This window comes from Fusarium graminearum, chromosome 1 (assembly GCF_000240135.3).
Source record: "Fusarium graminearum PH-1 chromosome 1, whole genome shotgun sequence".
Lineage (NCBI taxonomy): Eukaryota > Fungi > Ascomycota > Sordariomycetes > Hypocreales > Nectriaceae > Fusarium > Fusarium graminearum.
The window spans coordinates 6,546,309-6,566,892 of NC_026474.1; the positions used below are offsets into that span (position 1 = coordinate 6,546,309).

Consider the following 20,584-nt stretch of genomic DNA (forward strand, 5'->3'; position numbering starts at 1 on the left):
GACGGAAAGGTAGCTGTTGCCGTTAGGCTTGTACTCTCCCTCGTAAGAGATGGTTCTGGTGATGTTAGCGTGAGTTTGTAAACGGCATTGGAGTATGACCTACCGAGCCTTTCCAGGGCTCCAACCCTTTCCACCGACGACGTTGCCACCAGTCTGCCAAGACATGCTGTAAGAGCCGCCAGCGCCGTTCTCATAAGTGGCCTCGGCACCACCATCAGACCACCAAGAGTAGAAGAAGCCATTGTTCATGCCCGAGCTGTTGGGGGTACCACCTCGCTTGGCAAGCGTGGAGAACATGCCTTCAGGAGAGGGGGCAGCGATAGAACCAGCTACGAGCGACAGCCCAGCGAAGATGGAAGTGATGCGAACCATTTTGGCGAAAGATTTTTGATTCCTGAATCAAGTAGAGAAGAAAAGAATGTATAAGATTGAGTAGAAAGCGAGTGATGGATGGTGAGGTGAAAGGATGATCCAACAAAGAAGAGGCAGAGGAAATAGTAGATATATAGATATATAGATATCTAGATACCTAGATACTCAAGAATCAAAAGACCCTTGTTTCATGGAGTGGGTTGCTGAGGCTGAAACAACTGCCGCGGACCGAGTTGCCGATCGGACCATGTTAATGAAGGAGGATCGACTCAATAATTTTTCCGTCCGTTAAGCGATCGACTTGGCGATTTGATCATGTTTATGAAACCGCAAAATCAATGCCTTGTTGCCGGTCAGTGAAGGAACATGAATCGATCGTGGGCCGAGAATCCGATTTGCCAAGGCGATGTTTATGCTGTCTTGAGGTTTGTGGCAATATTTCCGTCGGCTAAATGCGATTTTGATGGTGTGTACTCTGTGGTATTTTAGTATTCGAATGAGTTGACATTCAATTTCATTATATCATCTCTGAGACTTGATGTAAGAATGTTTATAGTATCATACAACTATGTGGTGTTTGGTGTTTGGTGTTTGGTGTTTTGAATGCATCCCTTCTCTTGCAACGAAACAACAGGTAACAAACAGGAAATAGTACATTAGAATCACTTGCGTCGTTTCCTGTCAACTGAACTCAATTTCTTGGTCATACACGTCAGGCCTGACCATGTTGGACCACAATTAATTTCGATTGAAACATAGCGTGACCCTAGTCAACAACGCGTCTCGGGATTTTTACCCATCTTGGCATTGCAGAGTCCTTGCTCAACTTGAAACACATGACAAAAGACACCACGAGATGTCAAAGTTGGGCGGTTTCAGGTACAATAACTGGGCATGAGACTATTTTTGACTTGTAGCCTCGACTACCGAGAGGGAAACGTGACGACGCTGATTGACATGGGGAACCTATTTATGTGGTGCGATTGGACGGAAATATTTTTGTTTTGGCAAACATCCATGGGATTGATGTCACATTCATCGGGAAACATGTTGGCATATCACACACAAGGGTAGCATTGAACCGCAATCCGATGTGACAGAGGCAACGGTTATCTCTCAGTCAATATGGATCAACAGATAGATCTTCACCAACCAGGTCAATCTATGCAGATTACCCCAAAGTATAATTATTGTAAGAAAGGCTAAGCTTTGCTAAGATTTAGCCTAAAATATAGAAGCGGAAGCTACCATTGTCTCTCCGAAATCCACATCATATTCAGCTTCGGCTTCGACCAGCTACTGGCCTTTGCACCCAAGACTATAAAGCCGGAGTGTGACAAACTACGGCTATCCTGAGAACGACCCTTGCTTCTCCAACGAGGCCTGAGCGATTGAGTGGGCCATGACTTCGTTGACAGACTACTGAGTATCAGAACGTTGGCCACCCAAGTCTTAGGGTACAAACCAAATAACCCAAACAGTAGAATCAGTATCGTGAGCTGGCCAACTAATTATGTCTCTTTTGCTTTCAGCGGCCAATTTTCCTGGTACCCTGAGGACGGATCAGACATGTCAAGGGTTATAATGACTCGTCATCTCGGTTGGCTTATTCCTCTTTTTAAGCTTTATGTATTTTCGGAGACCTCTATCATGTTCCCTAATCTAGTCGTTGTATCGTATTCCTTTCTCTAGGTACTTTGTCGATTTGACCCATTGCCTCAATGCCGATACCCGCTGCTACGCCTTCCTTAGTAGCTCTTCTCATGCCGTTCCGTTATTCTGAATTGGTACTTTTTCTCCAACATGGAGCAACACCCTGAGATTGTCAGGCTAGGTTACGAAATCATCTCCCGGAAATAACTCACCATGAAAGTCTCCAATACGGTTTCCCATTCAAGCTCTTGCACATCCCCCTACTGCCCCCATTCTCAGGTGCCACGTCTGCACAACACCAGCCATCATCCGCAAAGTCAAGGGACTTTTCACGAAACAGCTTCGCAGCGAGTGTCTTTGCGAGTCCTCGTCGACGATACGGTTCCTGGGCATCGTCAGCTACTATGGATCTATCGATTTCGGCACACTTACTTCACAATGAAGACTGATCAGCGAACCGTCGAAACCTAGACCTAATCAGAGCTGAACCGCATAATTAAGATTGAAAGAAGATACCTAGAAAGGCCCAAGATACAGGGGTTCCATCTTCAAGCTTGATCATCAGACTTGGCATACGACGCAGGACCTGTCTATAACGATTCATTAGCAAGACGCCTACCGCGAGCTGTCAGAACTTACACAGTCCTAGGGATATCAGTTCGGGAGATGACAATCCGGCAGTCGTCCTCCGTTGCCGTTCCCCACCTCATACCCTCAGGCAATTTCACTTCGTCCTTGGGTATATCCTCGTATTTGAAAAGCCACTTATCGTATGCTCCTGTTTCGCGCGGTTCTACTCGTCCTGTTTTGTACAGAAGCTCACGAACAGAGTCGTGAAGTGTTCCGAGCAACACGGCATCGCCATATACAAGTTCTCGGCCATAGTCCTTTGCTATTTTAATACTCTCTTGGACAATCCTGTCAAGTTGCTCTTCATAGACGGTTGTGTCCTTGGTCGTAGCTTGGTCGGGGTGTTCATAGGTGGAATAGATCCATGCCTGTGTGTCGGGTCCACCCCCAACGTCAACGTACATGGCCGTGAACTTTTTGGGGGAGTCTCCATCATTGATATTGGAGTCAGCTACAAAAATGACCTTTGCTGTTTCTCGTAATCCCCCTTCAAATTTGGTGAATTGTAGTCGACGAAGGAGGGGTAAAGAACAGGGTAAGTGATTGCTCAAGAGCGTGAGCAGCTCCGTCGGAACGGTAGAATAGACCTCGACAATGTCAGCCATATTGAATTTTGTATTCAACTTATTGGTATGATCAAGTAGAGGGAAGTTGAGAAATTATGACTCCGACATATTTAGTTTAGGAAGGTGAGTCAATCATTATCTCAAGGCTAAATGTCGGTTATCTAATGGTTCTGTGACTCATGACAGAATGGTGCAACAGCGACCATAACTTGGCAATAGGCACCTGGGCAGCGAAGTAATTCATAATAGTATTACAATTTCTTTCTCAGAGAAGTTAAAATTTTACATAGACTGGAGCATTGGGATCCTGCTGGTTGACCGGCATAATCCTGATGGACCTCGATATCATACTATGTAAGTAGATACTAATAATACTACAACCAGAATGCCAATACAAGTCCACCAATGACACTGAGAGTCCATGTGGCTACTTCTGACTTCTTGAACTGAGCTTTCTTGTATCCAATCCCCAAGTCAAACACCAGGTGACGAATACCGTTGATGAAGTGGTACGAAAAAGGGAATCCCAATAAGCTGAACTTGATAGCTGCCTTGGCAACAATACGCAGTGCACCGAAAGCTGAGACCAAAGCCACAGAGTCAAAGCCTAGTCCAAGGTGAGGAGCAACAGCGTGAGCGCCTAACGTAAGATACGCCGTGCCGCCTACAATAAGACCTGTGATTCTGGTCCAAGCCGAAGCACTGAACCAGACTTGACCGATCTTGTATATACCGAGGTTTGGAGTGACAGGTCGGTTCAGACGCTGATTCACAAGGATCTGGTGACCTTCTTCTGGCTCGAGGTTTGTGATGGTGGGGGCTCTGGGATAGGTCAGCGATGAGTGCGATATTGATTTTGAGACTCACTGTGACTTCTGAGACAACAGACGAGTAAATGCTATTATAGCAGTGTTACGGGTGAAGTTCACGCTTGGACGCGATGAAGTTGCTAATACATTGATCAGTGACATGACTTTGGTAGGTAATGAAATATCATGTACTACGCATGGCAACGAGACCAACTCTTTAGAAACTCATGCTTGAAATCTAGATAAGCGATCAACTCAACACTGCAAATATCAATTTTGAAGGTAATTTGTAATCCAAGTGATCAAATAGTGCGTATTGGTATTGAAAAATCCATCAGATCATCCCTTTGTCTGGCTCAGCTCGGGAGAAGCCAGACTTATGTACACGGCATGTCGGGCATGTGGGTCTTGGCATTCGCACTCTCATTCCCGGTTCCAATATCCTCCTCCGCGAATCATCCCCCAACCGGATCGTTGTGATTGTTCATCTGTTAGTTAAAGTATGGTGAGACTCCATAAAGGTTTTGTAAGTTCCGGCCTTCGATATGCGGCGAGCCGGATATGATAGTGCGCCCGGAGTCATATTACCGGCACAGCCAGTTGATTCAATGGCACTGACCTAATAGCTGTACAAAGGAAGGAATCCTTGCAAATCGAAAAGTGTTGTCAACACGTGAGCACAATTATAGAATAGCTATGACTTGTCTAAAGAGATGTTACTGATGCTAAAAGGACGTGTTGGTACAAGATAATCATATAATTTAAATGCATTTAAAGATTTCCAGCTATTCCACCACTCTATAATAACAAAGTCTAACTCAGTGCCTGACTGAGAATTTTACGCCAGCTGCAAAACCTTTCCCCCTTGTCCAACGGCGCAGCCACGAACTCGGCAATATCGGGTAGATCGGCCAACAAAACGATGTCCGGCAACAGATGCGACCCAAAAATCAGTCTAGTGTCCGTTTTCCAATTTACTCGGCATCAGGAGTAGCGGAAGGGGTAGATCCGGGACGAGATCCAGAAGGCATTCCAGAAGGAGGACCACCGGCACCGCCACCAGGGGCACCACCGCTGTTTCCGTTGGCAACACCACCTTCCTTGTAGTAGTAAGCAGCGGGGGTAACAGAGTTGGAGACGGTGGTGTTGATGCCGAAAGCGAGCCAAGCAAAGAGTCCGTCGCTGACACTGTCTCCGAGGAGAGTGTACTCCATGAAGGGGTCGACGCCGTCGGTGCTGATCTCCTCACTCAAGATACCATCATCCTCGTTGAGGGTAATTTCCTGAGTGTTGGAAGCATAAGGCTCGAGGGTTTCGACCTGAGAGATGAGATCTTGGTCGAAGAAGGCTTGTCCGACATGGCTGGCATAGTTGTCGCTGCCGAGAGTGTGGTTGGCGAGAAGAGTGGCGTTGGTGTGAACCATGACGTGGATGTGAGTCGCTCGGCTGGTGTAGTGACCAGGGAAGATGGACTCAAACTGAGCAACACCGTCGCTGTTGGTCTTCTGGATTCCGCGGAGCCAGGTCTTGTCGATGTTTGTTTCGTCAGAGTTGTCGCCGTTGCCGTTTGCAATGACGCCGGAGTAAACACCAGTGGAGTTGCAGTGCCACATCTCGAGGTAGACGTTGGGGACGGGATCGCAGGTCTCGACATCGATGACCTGGTAGTCGAGGACAATGTTGAGTCCATCTTGCTCCTCGATGACGTTTTCTCGGACATACTCGCCAGCGACGTCTAGTTTTTGTCAGTATTCGTGCATGCAGGATATGGTATTGTGAATATCTTACAGTAAGGGCCCTGGGTGACCTCAGGGGTCAAGACGCAAGAGTTGATGCTGGCAAAGAGGGCAGCAGCATCAGTGCACTCGGTGAAGCCTTGTTCTGTCTGGTTGTGGGATTTGTTCAGGGCAGATTCTTCCTCTCGCTTCTTCAAGGCACGCTTGGCACGAGCCTTGTTGACTTGGGCTGAGCGACGAGCAACGTTTCGGGCCTCGACACCACGAGCCTTGAGCTTGGTGGCACAGTGAGCGAGAGATGATCTCTTGACGGAGTTGAGAAAGTCGCGGCGCTCAGCGGCCTCATGAGCAATGTCGTGTCCGGGATGGGCCGAAGCAATGGTAGCTGCGAGGGCGAAGCTTGCGAGGACATTCTTGATAGAAGGCATTTTGGCGGTGGTTTGTGAGGATTGGAGTTGTGTGAGGTTGCTAAGGTGTTTAGATGACTTGGATGGATAGATATTTCGATTACACCGGGGAGTTGTCTGCTTTTATGTATCTTGAGTCGCAAGAGTTGTCTCTGGTTTGCCTTTGCCGTTGTTCTGTTCATGGTATCCCACATGCCGTGTGGTGTTCCTTAACAAGTCCGCCATAGTAACGGTTAGAGTGAGGCGCATGAACATTCGCGGTGACTGACGCGTTACATCAAAGATATCGAAAAATGACGATCTCTCCGAATAGAGTCAGTCAAATGCTAGCCAAGAAGCTAAGCATGAAGCATAAGCATATACGGCAACTAAGGGGAATACTACCGAGGATGGCATCTGGCATGACGCAGGGGTTGTCGTTGCTTGTCCTATGAGAAGACTTGTATAATGATATCCGTGCGTGTCAGAGTAAAAAAAGGTGACGACGATTGGCTGTTCGCGGTGGCTGTTCTTTGGTGTTGACACACGCAAGCTGCCGAGCCTTGTGGGGAGGTCGGCTCCCACATCCCGAGTCCCGAAAGAGGCTGAGTTTGCAGCCAAAAAAAAGATGAGATTTTCTCAATGATTAAAGCAAACATTTTTGTATTGTAATTACTCCGATTGGTCATTGGGAAAGTCTCGCCATGTGGATTTCTGTAGCTGGATTATTACACGATGCAAACAACAAGCAAGATACATAGGTAGTTGTTGATCATGACAAAGAGGATTATTTGCGTTTATCAGTTTAATTGGTAAAACAACATACCGACAAAATGCTAGATTCACCGGATAATGTCAATTGAAATATCGGTCACCTAAAACATGGTCCGTTTAGGGTAAGATTATCGCAAAATTAGATTATGAGATTGAGTAAATTAGACTTATTATATCGTCTCTCGACGATTCGCCCTTGCACGCACAGTCTTGATATCCACAATCATCGGCAGATGGGAAAGAGTGAAACAGGACCCCCGTTTCTCCATTTGCCATGTGGGTTATGCTGGAGTACCGCATCATCGAGTTCATCCTCGTAGAACCATCTGCTTCGTGCGCCACATACCAAGCCAATGGAATTCGTCATTCCACTAGAAGTTTCTAGACGCGGCTGTGAATTACATCTGATCTTGGGGTAGCAGAGGATGTGATACTGAAGCAAAGATTGGAGAAAATAGTTTGATCAAGAGGCCTGTCTGAATCACCTTGAAGCCGTCGATCCATTTAGTCCTCTCGAGATTTTTGCTACCCTATGGTCTGGAACTCTAGTGGGCAATAGAAAAGTTGGCCTCCCAAGTCTGAGAGTACAAAAATAAGTAGTCCGAGAAGCCTACTCTAAGTAACACAAGATGACCTACTAATTTCGTATATTATGTTTTTAGCAGTCAATCTTTCTGGTACCCCGAGGTTCATTCCAATCCAGAGTTAAAATTCAGCCGCATTCTTGTGCTTCTTTATCCTCGGTAAGAGCGAGAACGCGTGGTGGCGCTTGGGCTGAACCAACGCGTCGGTCCGCTAATCTACTAATTTATTCTTCACACGTGCGAGCTCCCTAGAATCTCCATCATTCTAGATTCCGTGGCCAAAGCGCAAGCTCTGCGGGATTTAACCGGCGTATTTGCAAGCGAGCAACGACAAGAGTCAGACTGTAGCATTTCGAAGCGCCTCTAATGCGAATTACCCCCAGTAAACAATCAGCAAGCGCTGTCGTCGCGTCACAGTCGAAGCACTCTGGCATATCCTCCCCTGCGGCCGCAGATTCTCTAATGCGACCCGTATTTTGAACCCCTGATCACAAACCACTGAATTCTGTACTCTGTGACGCGGGGAACCGGCTAGATCGCTGGGGTCCAGGAATGGTGGCTTTTCGAATGAGGGGATACAAGACAGGGAAGTACCATCGCGTACTTTTCTGCTAATTAGACTCCAATCTAGACAAAATGCAAGGGAGACGTTTCTACCATTCTCCCCTTGCAGGATTCACCTTCTCACCACGAGGCAGACGCGTGAGAGCTCGGTTAGAGATAATTGACGAATCAGCACTAGCATCCCTCAGTTAAAAGTCAGTGCGGATGCATCTATCGTGTCACTGGTATGATTTGGCCTAAAACCGTGTCTCGAACTCCCAAGCTACTTTTGGCTCGGAGACATGGTGAAACCTCCCCGGTGGAAGACTTATCGATCCAAGTAGCCCGCTAACCCTGCCAATCTCACCACATCCTATAGAGTTTGAAGCTATTCCCTAGCGGCTCACCACATCTGAGCACCAATAGTCTCAGGTCCAGATTCAATGGAAGCTGCGCAAAGCTGTAGAGTGTGGTCACCACCAGGAGAGACATGGCTTGTTTGAATTCCTTAAAAGCCGATCTTATCTTGCCCTCTGCTCCTGCTTGCGGAATTCCACCATCCTTTCTCTTTCATCATATTCATCTGAGCGTTTTGTATAAAAATGTCTGTCTCAGAAGTTGACAAGTACCTTTGGTTGGCCTACTGCAAGGCAGTACAGAATGCTGTTGGCGGCCTGCCTGGACACAAGCCAGCCCTTTTCTTTACCAAAAAGGCTCAAAAGGCACCCGTTGCATCGCCAGACGTTGATCCAGCATACACAAACTATGGCATCAACAACATTATCAACAACTTTCTGCAGACAAACGATCTATTCTTCGACCCATCTCACCACAAGACCTACACGCAATGCCTTCTCGAGTAAGCGATCCAGCCCTTAAATAAGATTCAAGTACTAACATCAAGCCAGGTACCTACTTTCAGTCAAGATCGTATGTGATCTTAATCTCCAAAGCCGCTCTTTTCTAACAGACTTTAGGGCGATGGAAACCAAACTCGCATAACCATGACAGGACGAACCCTAACTGGCGCTCTTGACCAAGCACTGCGCGAGAGAGAGCGCGCACTAGACAAGTTCGAGAAGGAAGAAGATCATGGACTGACTGGTGAACAAGACTTTTCCCAGTGGTGGCCTTCGCATGCACCGGCATACTCTGCCGCCAAGTCAAAGGTCGAAGCTGTGGCTGCTGACTATAAAGCCCTCCTCCTCAACACTGGAGGTCCAGCTGCCAGTCAGCTCGCGAGAGATTTCAACAGAATTATCCAAGCTTTGATTGGTGGACAGTTTATTGACGGGTAAGAACCAAACCTTCAATAAGGTTAACTGTTATCTAACACTTGTAGAATCACCATGCCAGCTTGTCACGCTTCGGCTGAAGTCACTAGGGAACTCCTAGAGAAAGACAGAACACCACATGCCATCACATATGTTCCTGAGTTTATGTCTCCCCAGTACACATCCCAGATTGAGCACTGGATGAACGGAGTTGGCGATGGAGACTCATCTATGCAGATTAATGTCGCGGATGGAAAGTATGTCAACGAGTCTGACTTTGGCCACGCTGCCACGGATGGCTTTTCTTACGGCCCGTGGTTGTCATTCTCTAGTGGCAAAGGAAGCACCAATGAGAAGGGCTTGTCCTTTGGTTCTGTCGACACCGATACAAACCTCGACGTTCAATTCTCCTACGATGAGATTCAAACTGTCGCGGTCCCAGCTGGTGACTGGTAGGTTTTACAGCCCTAATGACAACATAGGATATACTGACGTGACTTTACAGGAATGTCCCAAGCCCTGGCCGACGATACCAACTTTCCAGCACAGCTTCTGAAGAGTCTCGCAAGCTTGCCTTCCCAGATTATCTCGTCGTGGTAAGAAACCTTGGTTTTAAGATCAGCATCCGAGACGACAAGCTTGCAAGACAAGTCGACGACATGTTTGAGCAAGCCAAGGACGCAGGAGGCTCTGTGCGTGTCTTTGGTATACCTGCCACCCCAGAGGGCAACCCAGATAAAGCTACAGAGGAGAATGCGCACATCGCTGAGTGGGATCGAGGGAATGGAATGCTCTTGGTTCGACCCACGACTGACGCCGGCTTCGCCTCTGTCGTGGCCCTTGTCGGTGAGCTGAACATCAGTCAGTAGTCGTATCCCAGCATTTATTTTAGTAGATTATTTTAGTAGTAGCTCTATTTGTCCTCTATAGCCCTCATGATTCAATCTAAGTAATGTTCCAAGGAATTAAATAATTAAATTTCCTATATACGTATCCAACTAAGAGGCTGGTCTTAGCTTCGCCAGGAACCACCATATGATCCCCGGCTACTGACCTAGAACACCACGAGAAGGTGCCAGCCTGTCGTTCTAGACCCCCCGACCACCAAAAAAAAAAGAAAAAAAAAGAAACGGAACTAAGAAAGACACTCCAGTGGGAGCCACTTCGATGTGAAAACCTGACCACCTACCAGCATCCAAGACTATACAAACCGCCAGTGCAGGAACATTAGATTGTCTACCACTACCGAAGTAATGATATTGATAAGTTCTGACCAAGACCGAAGTAATGGTACCAATGTTCCTCTGACCAAGACCGAAGCCAAGGTAACACTCAATGAGTGCCATGGCACTGGACGGGTAAGTAAGTAAGCTGAGTCTGGAGCAATAGGCAAGGTGGTACATCGAAGGGCTTTTGTTTTGGATACAAAAGAAAAAGATAAAGAAAAAGAAAACAGATTAAAAAAACAGATTAAAAAAACGTCTGCGTGCCTTGCAGCGACGTACAACGACAAAGAATAAAAAGGAGCTATCATCACTTGCGAAAGAAAGAAGAAAAGAAAAGAACAAAACAGACAAAGAATACCGCAGCCATCCACCAGACCTAAAACAACTGCTGCTACTACTGCAGCTCCTATTGATACCGAAGCGACAGTCGTACAAACGCCGCTGCCTCCTCCTCATTAAGCTGTTGTTGCTGCCGCTGGTATTGCTGCTCTTGCAGATTCTTTCGAGACTGAAACTTAGCCACGAGTTGATTCATCGCCGCTGTCCTCTCCTCGCCGATCTGCTGCAGCTGCTCCCGTCGAGACCGAAACTCGGCCTGGACTTGTGCCATCTCCGCCTCCAGCGCCTCGTCTTTCTGTTGCTGTTGCTGCTGCTGCAGCCGCTGCAGTTCCCGTCGGCGTCGAAACTCAGCCGCGAATTGTTCTATGGCCACTCTATCCTCCTCGTCGTCTTGCTGCTGCTGCTGCTGCTGCTGCTGCTGCTGAGTAGGAGCAGGAGGGAGAGGGAGCTGCTCGAGAGGAGCAGGAGGGGAGGGAGTCGTCGCCGGAACAGGGGGCGCCTGACGACGGATATCCTTCTTGCGATGTCGCCGGTCACCTCTGTGAGGGCAGTCCCTCAAGACGTGCTCGCGAGAGCCACACTAAAAAGAACTGTCAGTTTGACCTTTGTTAAGTAATAGAGATACTTACGTGCCAACAACCCTGTCGGTTATCTGGCCTGCCACGGCCGCCACGTCTACCACGGCCACCACCACCACCGCCGCCAGAGCCAGAGCCAGAGCCGGCCTTGCTGCTTCTCTCGTAAGCTGCAAAGGCCTCGCCAAAGGACTCAGCGAAGTCAGACATCTAGAATAAATATTATTGGCTGCGCTCTCAACAGTTAAAATTTAAGAGAAGCACAAACTTTGATGGGATGAGACGAGACGAGACGAAAAGAGTTATGATGAGATAAGAGAAGGGTTATGGCGAGATTAGTAGAATTATTATGAGACGATGTAATGCGTTGTGATGCAATGTGATGCGATGCGATGCTGTACGATGTAGATGAGAAGAAGGAGAAGAAGGAGAAGAAGAAGAAGAAGGAGGAGGAGGAGGCAGAACGATATTAAAGTAGGAGGCCCTAACGCGTGACGCGCAGTTAATCTATTGATTAGACAGGCAGATGCGAGTTCAATTCAAGTGACAGCTGCCTGACACTGCCAACAATCGGCAATTATTTTGCGTCTAGGAAGCGCATTACATCTGATCCCTATCGCACAGGAAGATTAGGGGATGGTTAGGGTGTCATAAATGTCAAAGTCCTTGCTCAAATATGAATCTAGTAGCATGGAGTGCTCGATATGGAGTATTCAATGGAGAGTCCTGTCTGCTCACCTAACCTCTCGGCGGCTCCTGTTCTACGCTCCTCAAATAGCCTTAACGATGAAGGGGTACTGCACCTTGTTCGCAACCTCAAGGTCTCCCCGAGCCTGGATGTTATCAGTCGTTAGCAGAAAGGCTGACCTCCTGCGTCTTAGTGTACAAAAATAAATAGCCTAAAGAGTATAAACTAAATAGCATAAGCTGAACTACTAATTTCATCTATTATTCTTCCAGCGTCTAATGTTTCTAATACCCTGAGGGGAATCTACCTCGGGACATGTCTGCAGTCATGCAACCCCTGAAACCATCCGATCACAAGACCAACACCGTGACCTCGTATGGCTAGAAAGGTTTTGTTAACCCGTCCCCTCTGGACCCAGCTGAAGAATGGTTTGAGAGGCGACGTGAACACCATGATTTCCAGGGTGTGGTTTCAGCATCACACTAAACGAAATGCTTTCTGAAGGTTCTCTTGTATATACAGTCATCAAATCCTTCTTTGAACTCAATTCGTTGGTGCTACTCAGGCAAGAGACGTCGTTAGAGAATGTTGAATAGCTCGTGAAAGTAATTATTTATCGACTGTATCTCATTATCTTGTACAAAATCATATATAACAAGAGCTTTTCGAAGCACATAGAACTATCGGGATTTCTTAGCCATCCTCTTCGTGTGTCGGGCTATCAAAGATCGTTGGTAAATTGAAACGACACGCATACACGTCTGAACCCTGATGCTTCCCGACTTATTATTAAGAGTCAGAGATGATATACGACTATGAACCAGTTAGATACGCAGTTTGATGATACTAAGGACTCGCTTACCAGATCATGCCATGCGACACCAGCATATTCAGACGAACTTTTGCCGTAATGCTCAAATTCCAGCTTTTGATAATACGGGACAAGTCGATCGTACGTCAGGATCGAAATTCTGTCGGCTGCACCCATCGTCTTCATTCTTTCGATGTATGCTCTCATGATAGCTTTTCCCAAGCCAGACCTCTGGTAGTCGGGAGACACAGCAAGAGCGTGAAGAGCAATTGTCCTTCCATTTCTCTTGTGGCCAACATCGTAGTCACCCTGAGGGTTCGACTTCCAGTTGGGAGGGTAATCCATGTCTTCGTCTCTGACAGGCTTATTGATGGATTTAGTGGATATGACATGTGCAAGCAGCACATCGTCGTTGGTCCCAGATTCTGTTAGGAAGGGTATGTCCTGAGGGATGGTCGATGGTAGACCAGTCCCTCCGCGTAGAAACAGGCCCATACATAGCTCAGGGCATACCGTCAAGCGATATTCGATCTATAGAAGAGTGTCAGATCAACTTCGTCTGCTTGTAAACTCTCATACATACCTTTGCACGCGTGGCTGCTTCAGCTGGAGGAAACGCCGCTGTTTCGACCAACAAAGATCGCTCCAGGTCGTCGATGCTCAGTTGTTTGACGTAGAGTGACATTTCTTGTAGACTTAAGAAAAGGGAACGAAGTTGAATATCTATGTACAACGTTCAAGCCTAGATGATATAGACAAATAATATGAATGAGGTTGATGGAAGACGAAGGGGCGGGGTTGAGTGGGGCGAGAGTCTATCTAAGGGCGCGCTTTTCTACTAATCACCATGAGGGTCGAAAATCGATAAAATAGAAAAACAAGATAATAATGATTTTCTGATCTCAAACAACTCGCTTTATTAATTACGCCTTATTATATAGCAGTTTTAATGTGTTTAAAAAAATGAACGTCATGGTGGGATAGATCACTGTTGATTCCAAATCTTGGACACTTCATTCTAGCTAAACTCTTCCATAGAGAAATCGTTATTAGTAGATAAAATATACCTCAATTTGTTGTCTTCGATGATAGTCTTTTTTACATGATGGCGGAAATTTGACTGAATTAGGTAAGTAAATAGCAGAAAATTGCAACTAAGATATAAATAGGGATATAATATGCCCTTCTCGCATTGTGGGTACCCAACAATTGTTACATATCCAAAGCTCAGTGCATATATCGCCAAGTCACAGCCTTGTCTCCCCTGGCAGAGAGCTCTTCTTCCGAGATGGTCTCGTGCTCGCCAGCCGCCATTCTCCTCTCGCGACTCTTGTTGATACGGCTGTAGCTAAAGATCAAGATAAGAGCGGCGATGATTCCCACACAAATGAAACCGAGTTCTAAGGCATGGCCCAGAATGTACCGAGGACCGTCTTTCTGTCTGTAAAAGTTGGATGCCATAGCCTACGGTCATTAGCAAGATTGAACAAATTCAAAAGGGAACAGGCACTTACGCCGCCAAGGTTTCCAACACCAATTTGTATAGCCATACCAACACTTCGCTTGTAGCTTCCTGACAGGTTGTTGGCCAACCATGAGATAACTCCGGGAAACGCTGGGTAAATGGCGCAAGCTGCGATGAAAACTCCGCCATAGACAACCTTTGGGTTGTTGGTAGAAATGCACCTGCGTAAGGGTCAGCGACGTATCAACGAGTTGAGTTTGAGAAATAACTAACATTGAGAAACCAACAACCATGACACAGAGGAATGCCACGATGAAGGGACTTCTCTTTCCAACTCGATCCGAGGTCCATGCAACAATCACAGCCAGGATTGCGGCTGTAATGTAGATAGGTACAGTCATGAGCTGAGCTGTGCTCGAGCTATAGCCGAGATTTCGAATGATGGTGGGCAAGAAGAGACTGATTCCGTAGAGTGGACAAACAATCTATCATCCGGTTAGCACAACTCATAGAGGATCGGATACAGACTAGACTCACTCCCCAGTAGACAAAGATATTGACCCAGATCTGCCAGTCCTTGAATGCGTCCCAAACATAAACCCATTTAAACTCATCACTCTGCGCGACACGAGACTGGCTCTGGCCTGCAGCCTTTTGCTGGCCCTGATACTTAAGTCGGAAAACAACAAAGGCACGCTCCTCTTCAGTCAAAAAACTAGCGGTTTCGGGGAAATCGTACAGAGCCCAGAAAGCAAAGATGGCAACAACGACAGTGACCATTCCTTCAAGGATGAAAATCCATCTCCACCCTTCAAGACCACCAACGCCGTCCATCTTTGCAATTCCAAAGGCTAGAAGACCGCTAAAGGCACCGGCGATGGAAGCAGCTGAAAAGAAAAGGGCTTGACGGAATTGGATTTCGTGTCGACAGTACCACATGGTCAGGTAATACTACTCTTATCAGCAATTGGGACGAAAGTCAAAGTTTGTTAGACTTACGGCAACGCCAGGGAAAAGACCAGCCTCGGTCAGACCGAGAAAGACGCGAGCGACAAGAAGGCCTGTATAATTCTGGACAATGCCCATCAATGTCATGACGACACCCCAAGCAATCATGATTATAGGAAGCCAGACGCTGGGTCGGAGCTTTTTGAGGAGGAGGTTGGAGGGAACTTCGAAGGCGGCGTATGTGAAGAAGAAAACAGTAAGACACCAGTTGTATTGATCGGGAGTCATATTGAGATCCTCCTGGAGGCCTTCGATCTTTGCGTTTCCGATGTTTCCTCCTAAGAACGAGGTTAGCTTGGTATTGAGGTAAACTGGGTGGTGACGTACGGTCGAGGAATGAGAGGAGATAGAGAAGTGCCAGCATGGGGATCAGCCGCATGTCCATCTAGAGTATTGATTAGCTGGTGCTCATTTCCAGAGGCGATAAAGGTTTACCTTGCGTAGAATCTTTTTCTCATCAAGATGGGAAAACGACTCGAGTGTTACCCCGGGTGCTGTAGCCATAGCATCGATGCGATCAACTTGTGTTCCACCATGGTGGCGATTAGGTGCTGTCTCTGCCTCCAAGACATCGACCTTTTCATTTGGGGGAGTAGAATATGATGCCATGACTGAGTGCTTTTGAAGCTTGATCTAAAGGTTCAAAAACGTGGAACCATGGACGATCAACGACTTTAAGTAGGTCGGAGCTCGTACCTTGTCTTCCCCATGATTTCCCCGCAAAGTCAAGGTATTGGTATTGCAGATCTCATGTTCGACGTATAACAGGGATCACAAAAGACGCAGTGTCACAGCCGTAAGAGGCTTGTGGGCGGAGGAGGCGGCAGATAGAGACGGCGTAAACGAATCTGCAACAAGGGAAGGGCGGAATTGGCTAGACACAGAGCAAAGGAGGACCGAAAGGGTGAGAAGGATCGGATCCGATGCCGTGTGTCAAGTTTGTTGAGTCAATTGAGTCATGTTGTCATGCTTCTCATCAAGTTTAACTCTAGTGGTGCATCGGTTCCGAGGCCCCTGTCAGACAAATTTTAGCAATTGGGCTCAACTAGAATCAGTGGGTGGCGGCCGTTCCATTCGATGCAGGGGCTAATCCAAGATTAACCTTCCCAATACCATCTAGGCTACCGTCAAATTGGTATCGTTTGTCATTTGCCAGTTTATTATCTCCTTCCATGTTGGCAAGGTGAAGGTGATGGAGCATGATTGTCGAATCCTCGATCCACTGAAGTACAGTGACGATACCCCAGATTTAGTGAACTTGGTGATCGGCATGCACTAACGTTACCCCGCATGTCGAAATGCCAATCCCAGTCCCACTTTCCCTGTTTATTTTCCCAACCATCAACATCCTCCTCCGGATCCGATTTCACTCATCTCAATGCCAACCCGTCTTGTTACACGTCGCACCCAGTTCTCAAGCTGCGATGAGTGCCGTAGATCCCGCCTTAGGTGCGACAGAAATCCACCTGGAGACTCATCGTCGTCCTGCACACGATGTCGGAACCGGAATCAGGCTTGTACCTTTCAGGTATGTGGAAATCCTATACTCTACACTATCGTTGGCTAAGGATGTTTATTCGTATAGTGGCTTGAAAATGCCAGAACAAATACTTCAAGTGCAAAGAGAAAGTTCCGTCGTAGCACAACATCACGGCCATCAAGCGATACACCTTCGACACACGCTAGCCATGTTACAGAGGCTCCCGAAACACATGCCCTTCGGCAGGCTCGTGTTTTCGAAGCAGATATCGCTATCTCCGGTGATACTTTGACGGGTTCGGCTGTCCTAGAGTCCGTGTCACCACCACGGTACACAAACCCTTCCAGAGGCTATGTGGTGAATGACAGTATGGAGGACCTTGATACCACATGGCTCGATACCTTATACAGAGAAGGATTCGAGGTTGTGTTTGGCTCCTGGATGGGTAGCTATAGCTGTCCGTTCTTGTGGGTACCAAAACCACCGCTTTCTCAAGTCGAAACTAACATTGTTGCAGATTTGGCCACACTCTGGCCGATAAATATGTCAGTATATCTGATCTCTGCCGCCATCTTGATGGGTGTATAGTAGACTCGGGTAATAGTCAAGTAGCTGGCCGAGACGAGGAAGCTGAACTATCTCTGCAAAGCACTATTTGTGCCTTTGCTGCGCGCTGGCTCCCTGTGACTTCTGCAGTGGAATCTTACCAAGGTCACTGCAACCTTGTACAGAGTCTCTGGAGACACGCCCGACGAGACATGTTGCGCATTATCAATAGACCGTCCTACCGATCAATGCTATCACTGCTTCTCTTTGCCTTGACCCCGATACCTGAAGGTATTTCGGAGGAGGAAGAGACGGACGGCATATCCGGCCAAGCGTGTGTTCATGCTGCATTGCAACAGATCCAGAATCTACGAGCCCGCCAAAGGAACCTCCAATTCAGCGGCTCCAAAGTCTCCCCTTCACTCAGATCAGAGACCATCGCGACAACACCAGAATCGATCGAGTCTTCTGGCTTCATCAACGCCGAAAGTACAGTGTACTGGGCCGCCCTGACATTCGATACCTCGGCGTCCCTGACCCTCAATTGCCGCCCTCTGCTGTCTTCTGGACTGTTCGGTTTCGAGTCTGAACTCCCTTGGCGCTTGGTCAGGACTTGTGCAAAGATGTTTGACGAAAATGCTCGCCAGTGGAAGCAAGCAAGTGCCGATATGACAGATGAGAGAGCGAATCAAATAATTGCTGCTGGTGCCTCCTGGAAACTTCTAGGGTGGAAGTTGACAGCAATATTCAAAGAAGCTCTGCGTGATGGCCATGAGGAGCCTGAGGTGCGAAAAGCCTATTTTGCCGTTGTGGATTCCATAAAGCAGTTTGGTATTGTCTACCGTCCGCTCCTGGATGAGTGCCACAAGAGAATGCCGTTTCTTGGTCAAAAGACTAAGCTACGATGGTGTAGGTTCAGCATCACTCTAAAGTGGCACCGTATTGACAGAAATAATAGTTTCTCTCATGCTCCACTATCACCTCAGCATATTGATGCTTGTCGACATAATAGAAGCTACTGATCGTCACGATCTGCTACCGGATATCACAGACATAAGTATCGATGCCGAGAACACAATCATGAACACACTGGCCTTTGGTCTTCACAATACCTTTACACTAAAACGGCCCAACAGCGATTCTCAAAATGGAGCGCGATCAGTATATACAATACCGATCGTGTCTATTGATCCCTACCCGCATCATGCAGTTGCAGGGGTGCAATTACTACGAAAGGCAATTGATCGTGATTTTGGAGTAGAAAAAATCACGGAAGAGACGTATCACAGTTTGACTCAAACTTTAGACCGAACGTTGAGACACTTGCCACAGAGTTCAAAATCCGTTCAAGCCGCGATGGCAAAGTTTTCAACGGTTTCGGCCGACATCGTACATAATGAAACGCCATAGTCTGGGCGGCTAAATTTATTCTAGTAATATCACTTTACCCCAATTTCCAAATATTTGCATGTGAGCCTTGTGAACGATATAGCATTTCATTCCGAGAAAGAGTCAAGGGGGTGGCCGAAACCATAAAATTTACGTCAACAAATTTAGGATACGGACATAACCAACCTCAGACAAGGTCTGTCATCTCGCTCTCTTGACGAGTAGAAACCAAAGTTCCGAAAGCTGATTCCGCACAGCGGAAATTCTAAATTACTCCAACAAAGCGAGTCAGCCACCGACATCACAGCTGAATTTTCGGGTACGATTATCCTGTTTTTTGTTGTCGGATCCGACGTCTTGGAGATCTGACAAGGTGGGGTCTGTTTGCCACAGTGTCAACGGATCCGAAATAACAATGGTATCAGTTTCTTTGTTTGAGACTCTTCACACGTAAATACTTCACCTTCTTTGACTGAAAGAACTGACAATCTTACATCTCAGTACAAGCACAACTAGACACGATGGTACTTACGATAACTCCTAGGAAAACCGTCACTCTGATCGGAGCAGGCACACAAGGGAGACGTCTGGCGTTCATGGTCAGTGCTTCAAAAAAGACATTGAGAACGTCACTTTCCCAACTTCAGAGTTGACTTGATATTTCTAGTGGTCGAGCACAGGCAGTGATGTCCATCTAGTTGACAGCCAGGAGGCTCAGCTTCAAGCCAGCCTTGAGGCTATTGATGAGTTCCGAAGGAGCTGCAACAAAGAAAATGCTTCATGGGGAAAGATAATTACCCATTCCAGAGATACACTATCCGAGGCACTACAAGCCGCCTGGCTAGTAGTGGAGGTAAGTGAGCTTCTCTATCCAACACGAACAGGTGCTGATTTCTTAGTGTGTTCCTGAACGTCTTGACCTCAAACAGAAGGTCATCGTAGAACTAGATTCTATCGCCCCAAAGGAGACAATCATCGCTTCGAACTCTAGCAGCTATTCTTGTTCTGAGATTATCAACAATCTGGACTTGAAGCATGAGAGTCGCTTTCTCAGTGCTCACTCTTGTAAGTTGATGTGCTTATTTTCGAAGGACTGTGGTTGATATTGAAACTTATAGATTGGCCACCTGAAGTACCTGGTAGGCCTTCGATTCTCAGATTGTGGCAGACATTGTGCTAACTGGTTCAGAAATCGAGATCATGGGTCATGAAACCACAGACCCCTCTCATATCGATCTAATGACGAAGCAATGCAAGGTCCACGGGTTTTCTCCCTTCCACGTCAAGAAGCCCTCGATGGGGTATATCTACAACAGGTAGGTCATTCACTTGATCGCAGTAACTCCAATGACTAAAAACTCATCTTATTAGGATATGGGCAGCTATTAAGAGAGAAGCCCTTCTTACGGCAGCAGAAGGCGTTGCAACTCCTGAGGAAATCGACGGTATCTTCAAAGGAGTTCTGAAGACGCCCAAAGGACCATTTGAACAGATGGATCTGGTAGGCTTAGACGTTGTCATGGATATAGAACAGCATTATGCTGATGAGAGGGGGAATATCCCGAGTGAGCCCCGAGAATATCTGCAGAAATTCCTAGATGAAGGCAACTTGGGTATCAAGAGTGGACGAGGCTTTTACGATTATAGTAAAAGGTAAACATCTTATGCGTTATCTCGGGGGCGACTTGGCGGATGGTTCATTGCAGATAGATTTGATAGTTTCTCGAACA

The 20,584-nt window shown here is 47.1% G+C and overlaps 10 protein-coding genes across 10 annotated transcripts; 3 read left to right on the forward strand and 7 right to left on the reverse strand.

Moving 5' to 3' along the window:
- Positions 1-99: 99 nt before the first annotated feature.
- Positions 100-372, reverse strand: FGSG_12047 (uncharacterized protein; the record flags this gene model as incomplete). Its single annotated transcript, XM_011319540.1, has 1 exon — positions 100-372. One exon carries the CDS (start codon positions 370-372, stop codon positions 100-102), a length of 273 nt encoding a protein of 90 aa, XP_011317842.1.
- Positions 373-2,133: 1,761 nt separating this feature from the next.
- FGSG_01980 (uncharacterized protein) lies at positions 2,134-3,260 on the reverse strand (the record flags this gene model as incomplete). Its single annotated transcript, XM_011319541.1, has 5 exons — positions 2,134-2,188; positions 2,238-2,410; positions 2,458-2,492; positions 2,542-2,615; positions 2,665-3,260. 5 exons carry the CDS (start codon positions 3,258-3,260, stop codon positions 2,134-2,136), a joined length of 933 nt encoding a protein of 310 aa, XP_011317843.1.
- A 335-nt stretch (positions 3,261-3,595) lies between these two features.
- On the reverse strand, positions 3,596-4,192 carry FGSG_01981 (uncharacterized protein; the record flags this gene model as incomplete). The annotated part of the gene is made up of 2 exons (XM_011319542.1): positions 3,596-4,043; positions 4,089-4,192. 2 exons carry the CDS (start codon positions 4,190-4,192, stop codon positions 3,596-3,598), a joined length of 552 nt encoding a protein of 183 aa, XP_011317844.1.
- An 812-nt stretch (positions 4,193-5,004) lies between these two features.
- FGSG_01982 (uncharacterized protein) lies at positions 5,005-6,194 on the reverse strand (the record flags this gene model as incomplete). Its single annotated transcript, XM_011319543.1, has 2 exons — positions 5,005-5,765; positions 5,819-6,194. The coding sequence occupies 2 exons, from the start codon at positions 6,192-6,194 to the stop codon at positions 5,005-5,007; spliced, it is 1,137 nt and encodes a 378-aa protein (XP_011317845.1).
- Positions 6,195-8,655: 2,461 nt separating this feature from the next.
- FGSG_01983 (uncharacterized protein) lies at positions 8,656-10,196 on the forward strand (the record flags this gene model as incomplete). The annotated part of the gene is made up of 6 exons (XM_011319544.1): positions 8,656-8,912; positions 8,962-8,983; positions 9,031-9,347; positions 9,396-9,584; positions 9,660-9,779; positions 9,833-10,196. 6 exons carry the CDS (start codon positions 8,656-8,658, stop codon positions 10,194-10,196), a joined length of 1,269 nt encoding a protein of 422 aa, XP_011317846.1.
- A 763-nt stretch (positions 10,197-10,959) lies between these two features.
- Positions 10,960-11,677, reverse strand: FGSG_01984 (uncharacterized protein; the record flags this gene model as incomplete). The annotated part of the gene is made up of 2 exons (XM_011319545.1): positions 10,960-11,472; positions 11,522-11,677. 2 exons carry the CDS (start codon positions 11,675-11,677, stop codon positions 10,960-10,962), a joined length of 669 nt encoding a protein of 222 aa, XP_011317847.1.
- A 1,267-nt stretch (positions 11,678-12,944) lies between these two features.
- FGSG_01985 (uncharacterized protein) lies at positions 12,945-13,651 on the reverse strand (the record flags this gene model as incomplete). The annotated part of the gene is made up of 3 exons (XM_011319546.1): positions 12,945-12,968; positions 13,018-13,497; positions 13,550-13,651. The coding sequence occupies 3 exons, from the start codon at positions 13,649-13,651 to the stop codon at positions 12,945-12,947; spliced, it is 606 nt and encodes a 201-aa protein (XP_011317848.1).
- A 542-nt stretch (positions 13,652-14,193) lies between these two features.
- On the reverse strand, positions 14,194-16,048 carry FGSG_01986 (uncharacterized protein; the record flags this gene model as incomplete). Its single annotated transcript, XM_011319547.1, has 7 exons — positions 14,194-14,430; positions 14,481-14,652; positions 14,705-14,916; positions 14,969-15,382; positions 15,431-15,717; positions 15,767-15,824; positions 15,875-16,048. The coding sequence occupies 7 exons, from the start codon at positions 16,046-16,048 to the stop codon at positions 14,194-14,196; spliced, it is 1,554 nt and encodes a 517-aa protein (XP_011317849.1).
- Positions 16,049-16,737: 689 nt separating this feature from the next.
- FGSG_12048 (uncharacterized protein) lies at positions 16,738-18,487 on the forward strand (the record flags this gene model as incomplete). Its single annotated transcript, XM_011319548.1, has 3 exons — positions 16,738-16,967; positions 17,042-17,386; positions 17,437-18,487. 3 exons carry the CDS (start codon positions 16,738-16,740, stop codon positions 18,485-18,487), a joined length of 1,626 nt encoding a protein of 541 aa, XP_011317850.1.
- Positions 18,488-20,093: 1,606 nt separating this feature from the next.
- On the forward strand, positions 20,094-20,511 carry FGSG_12049 (uncharacterized protein; the record flags this gene model as incomplete). The annotated part of the gene is made up of 2 exons (XM_011319549.1): positions 20,094-20,170; positions 20,226-20,511. The coding sequence occupies 2 exons, from the start codon at positions 20,094-20,096 to the stop codon at positions 20,509-20,511; spliced, it is 363 nt and encodes a 120-aa protein (XP_011317851.1).
- Positions 20,512-20,584: the final 73 nt, after the last annotated feature.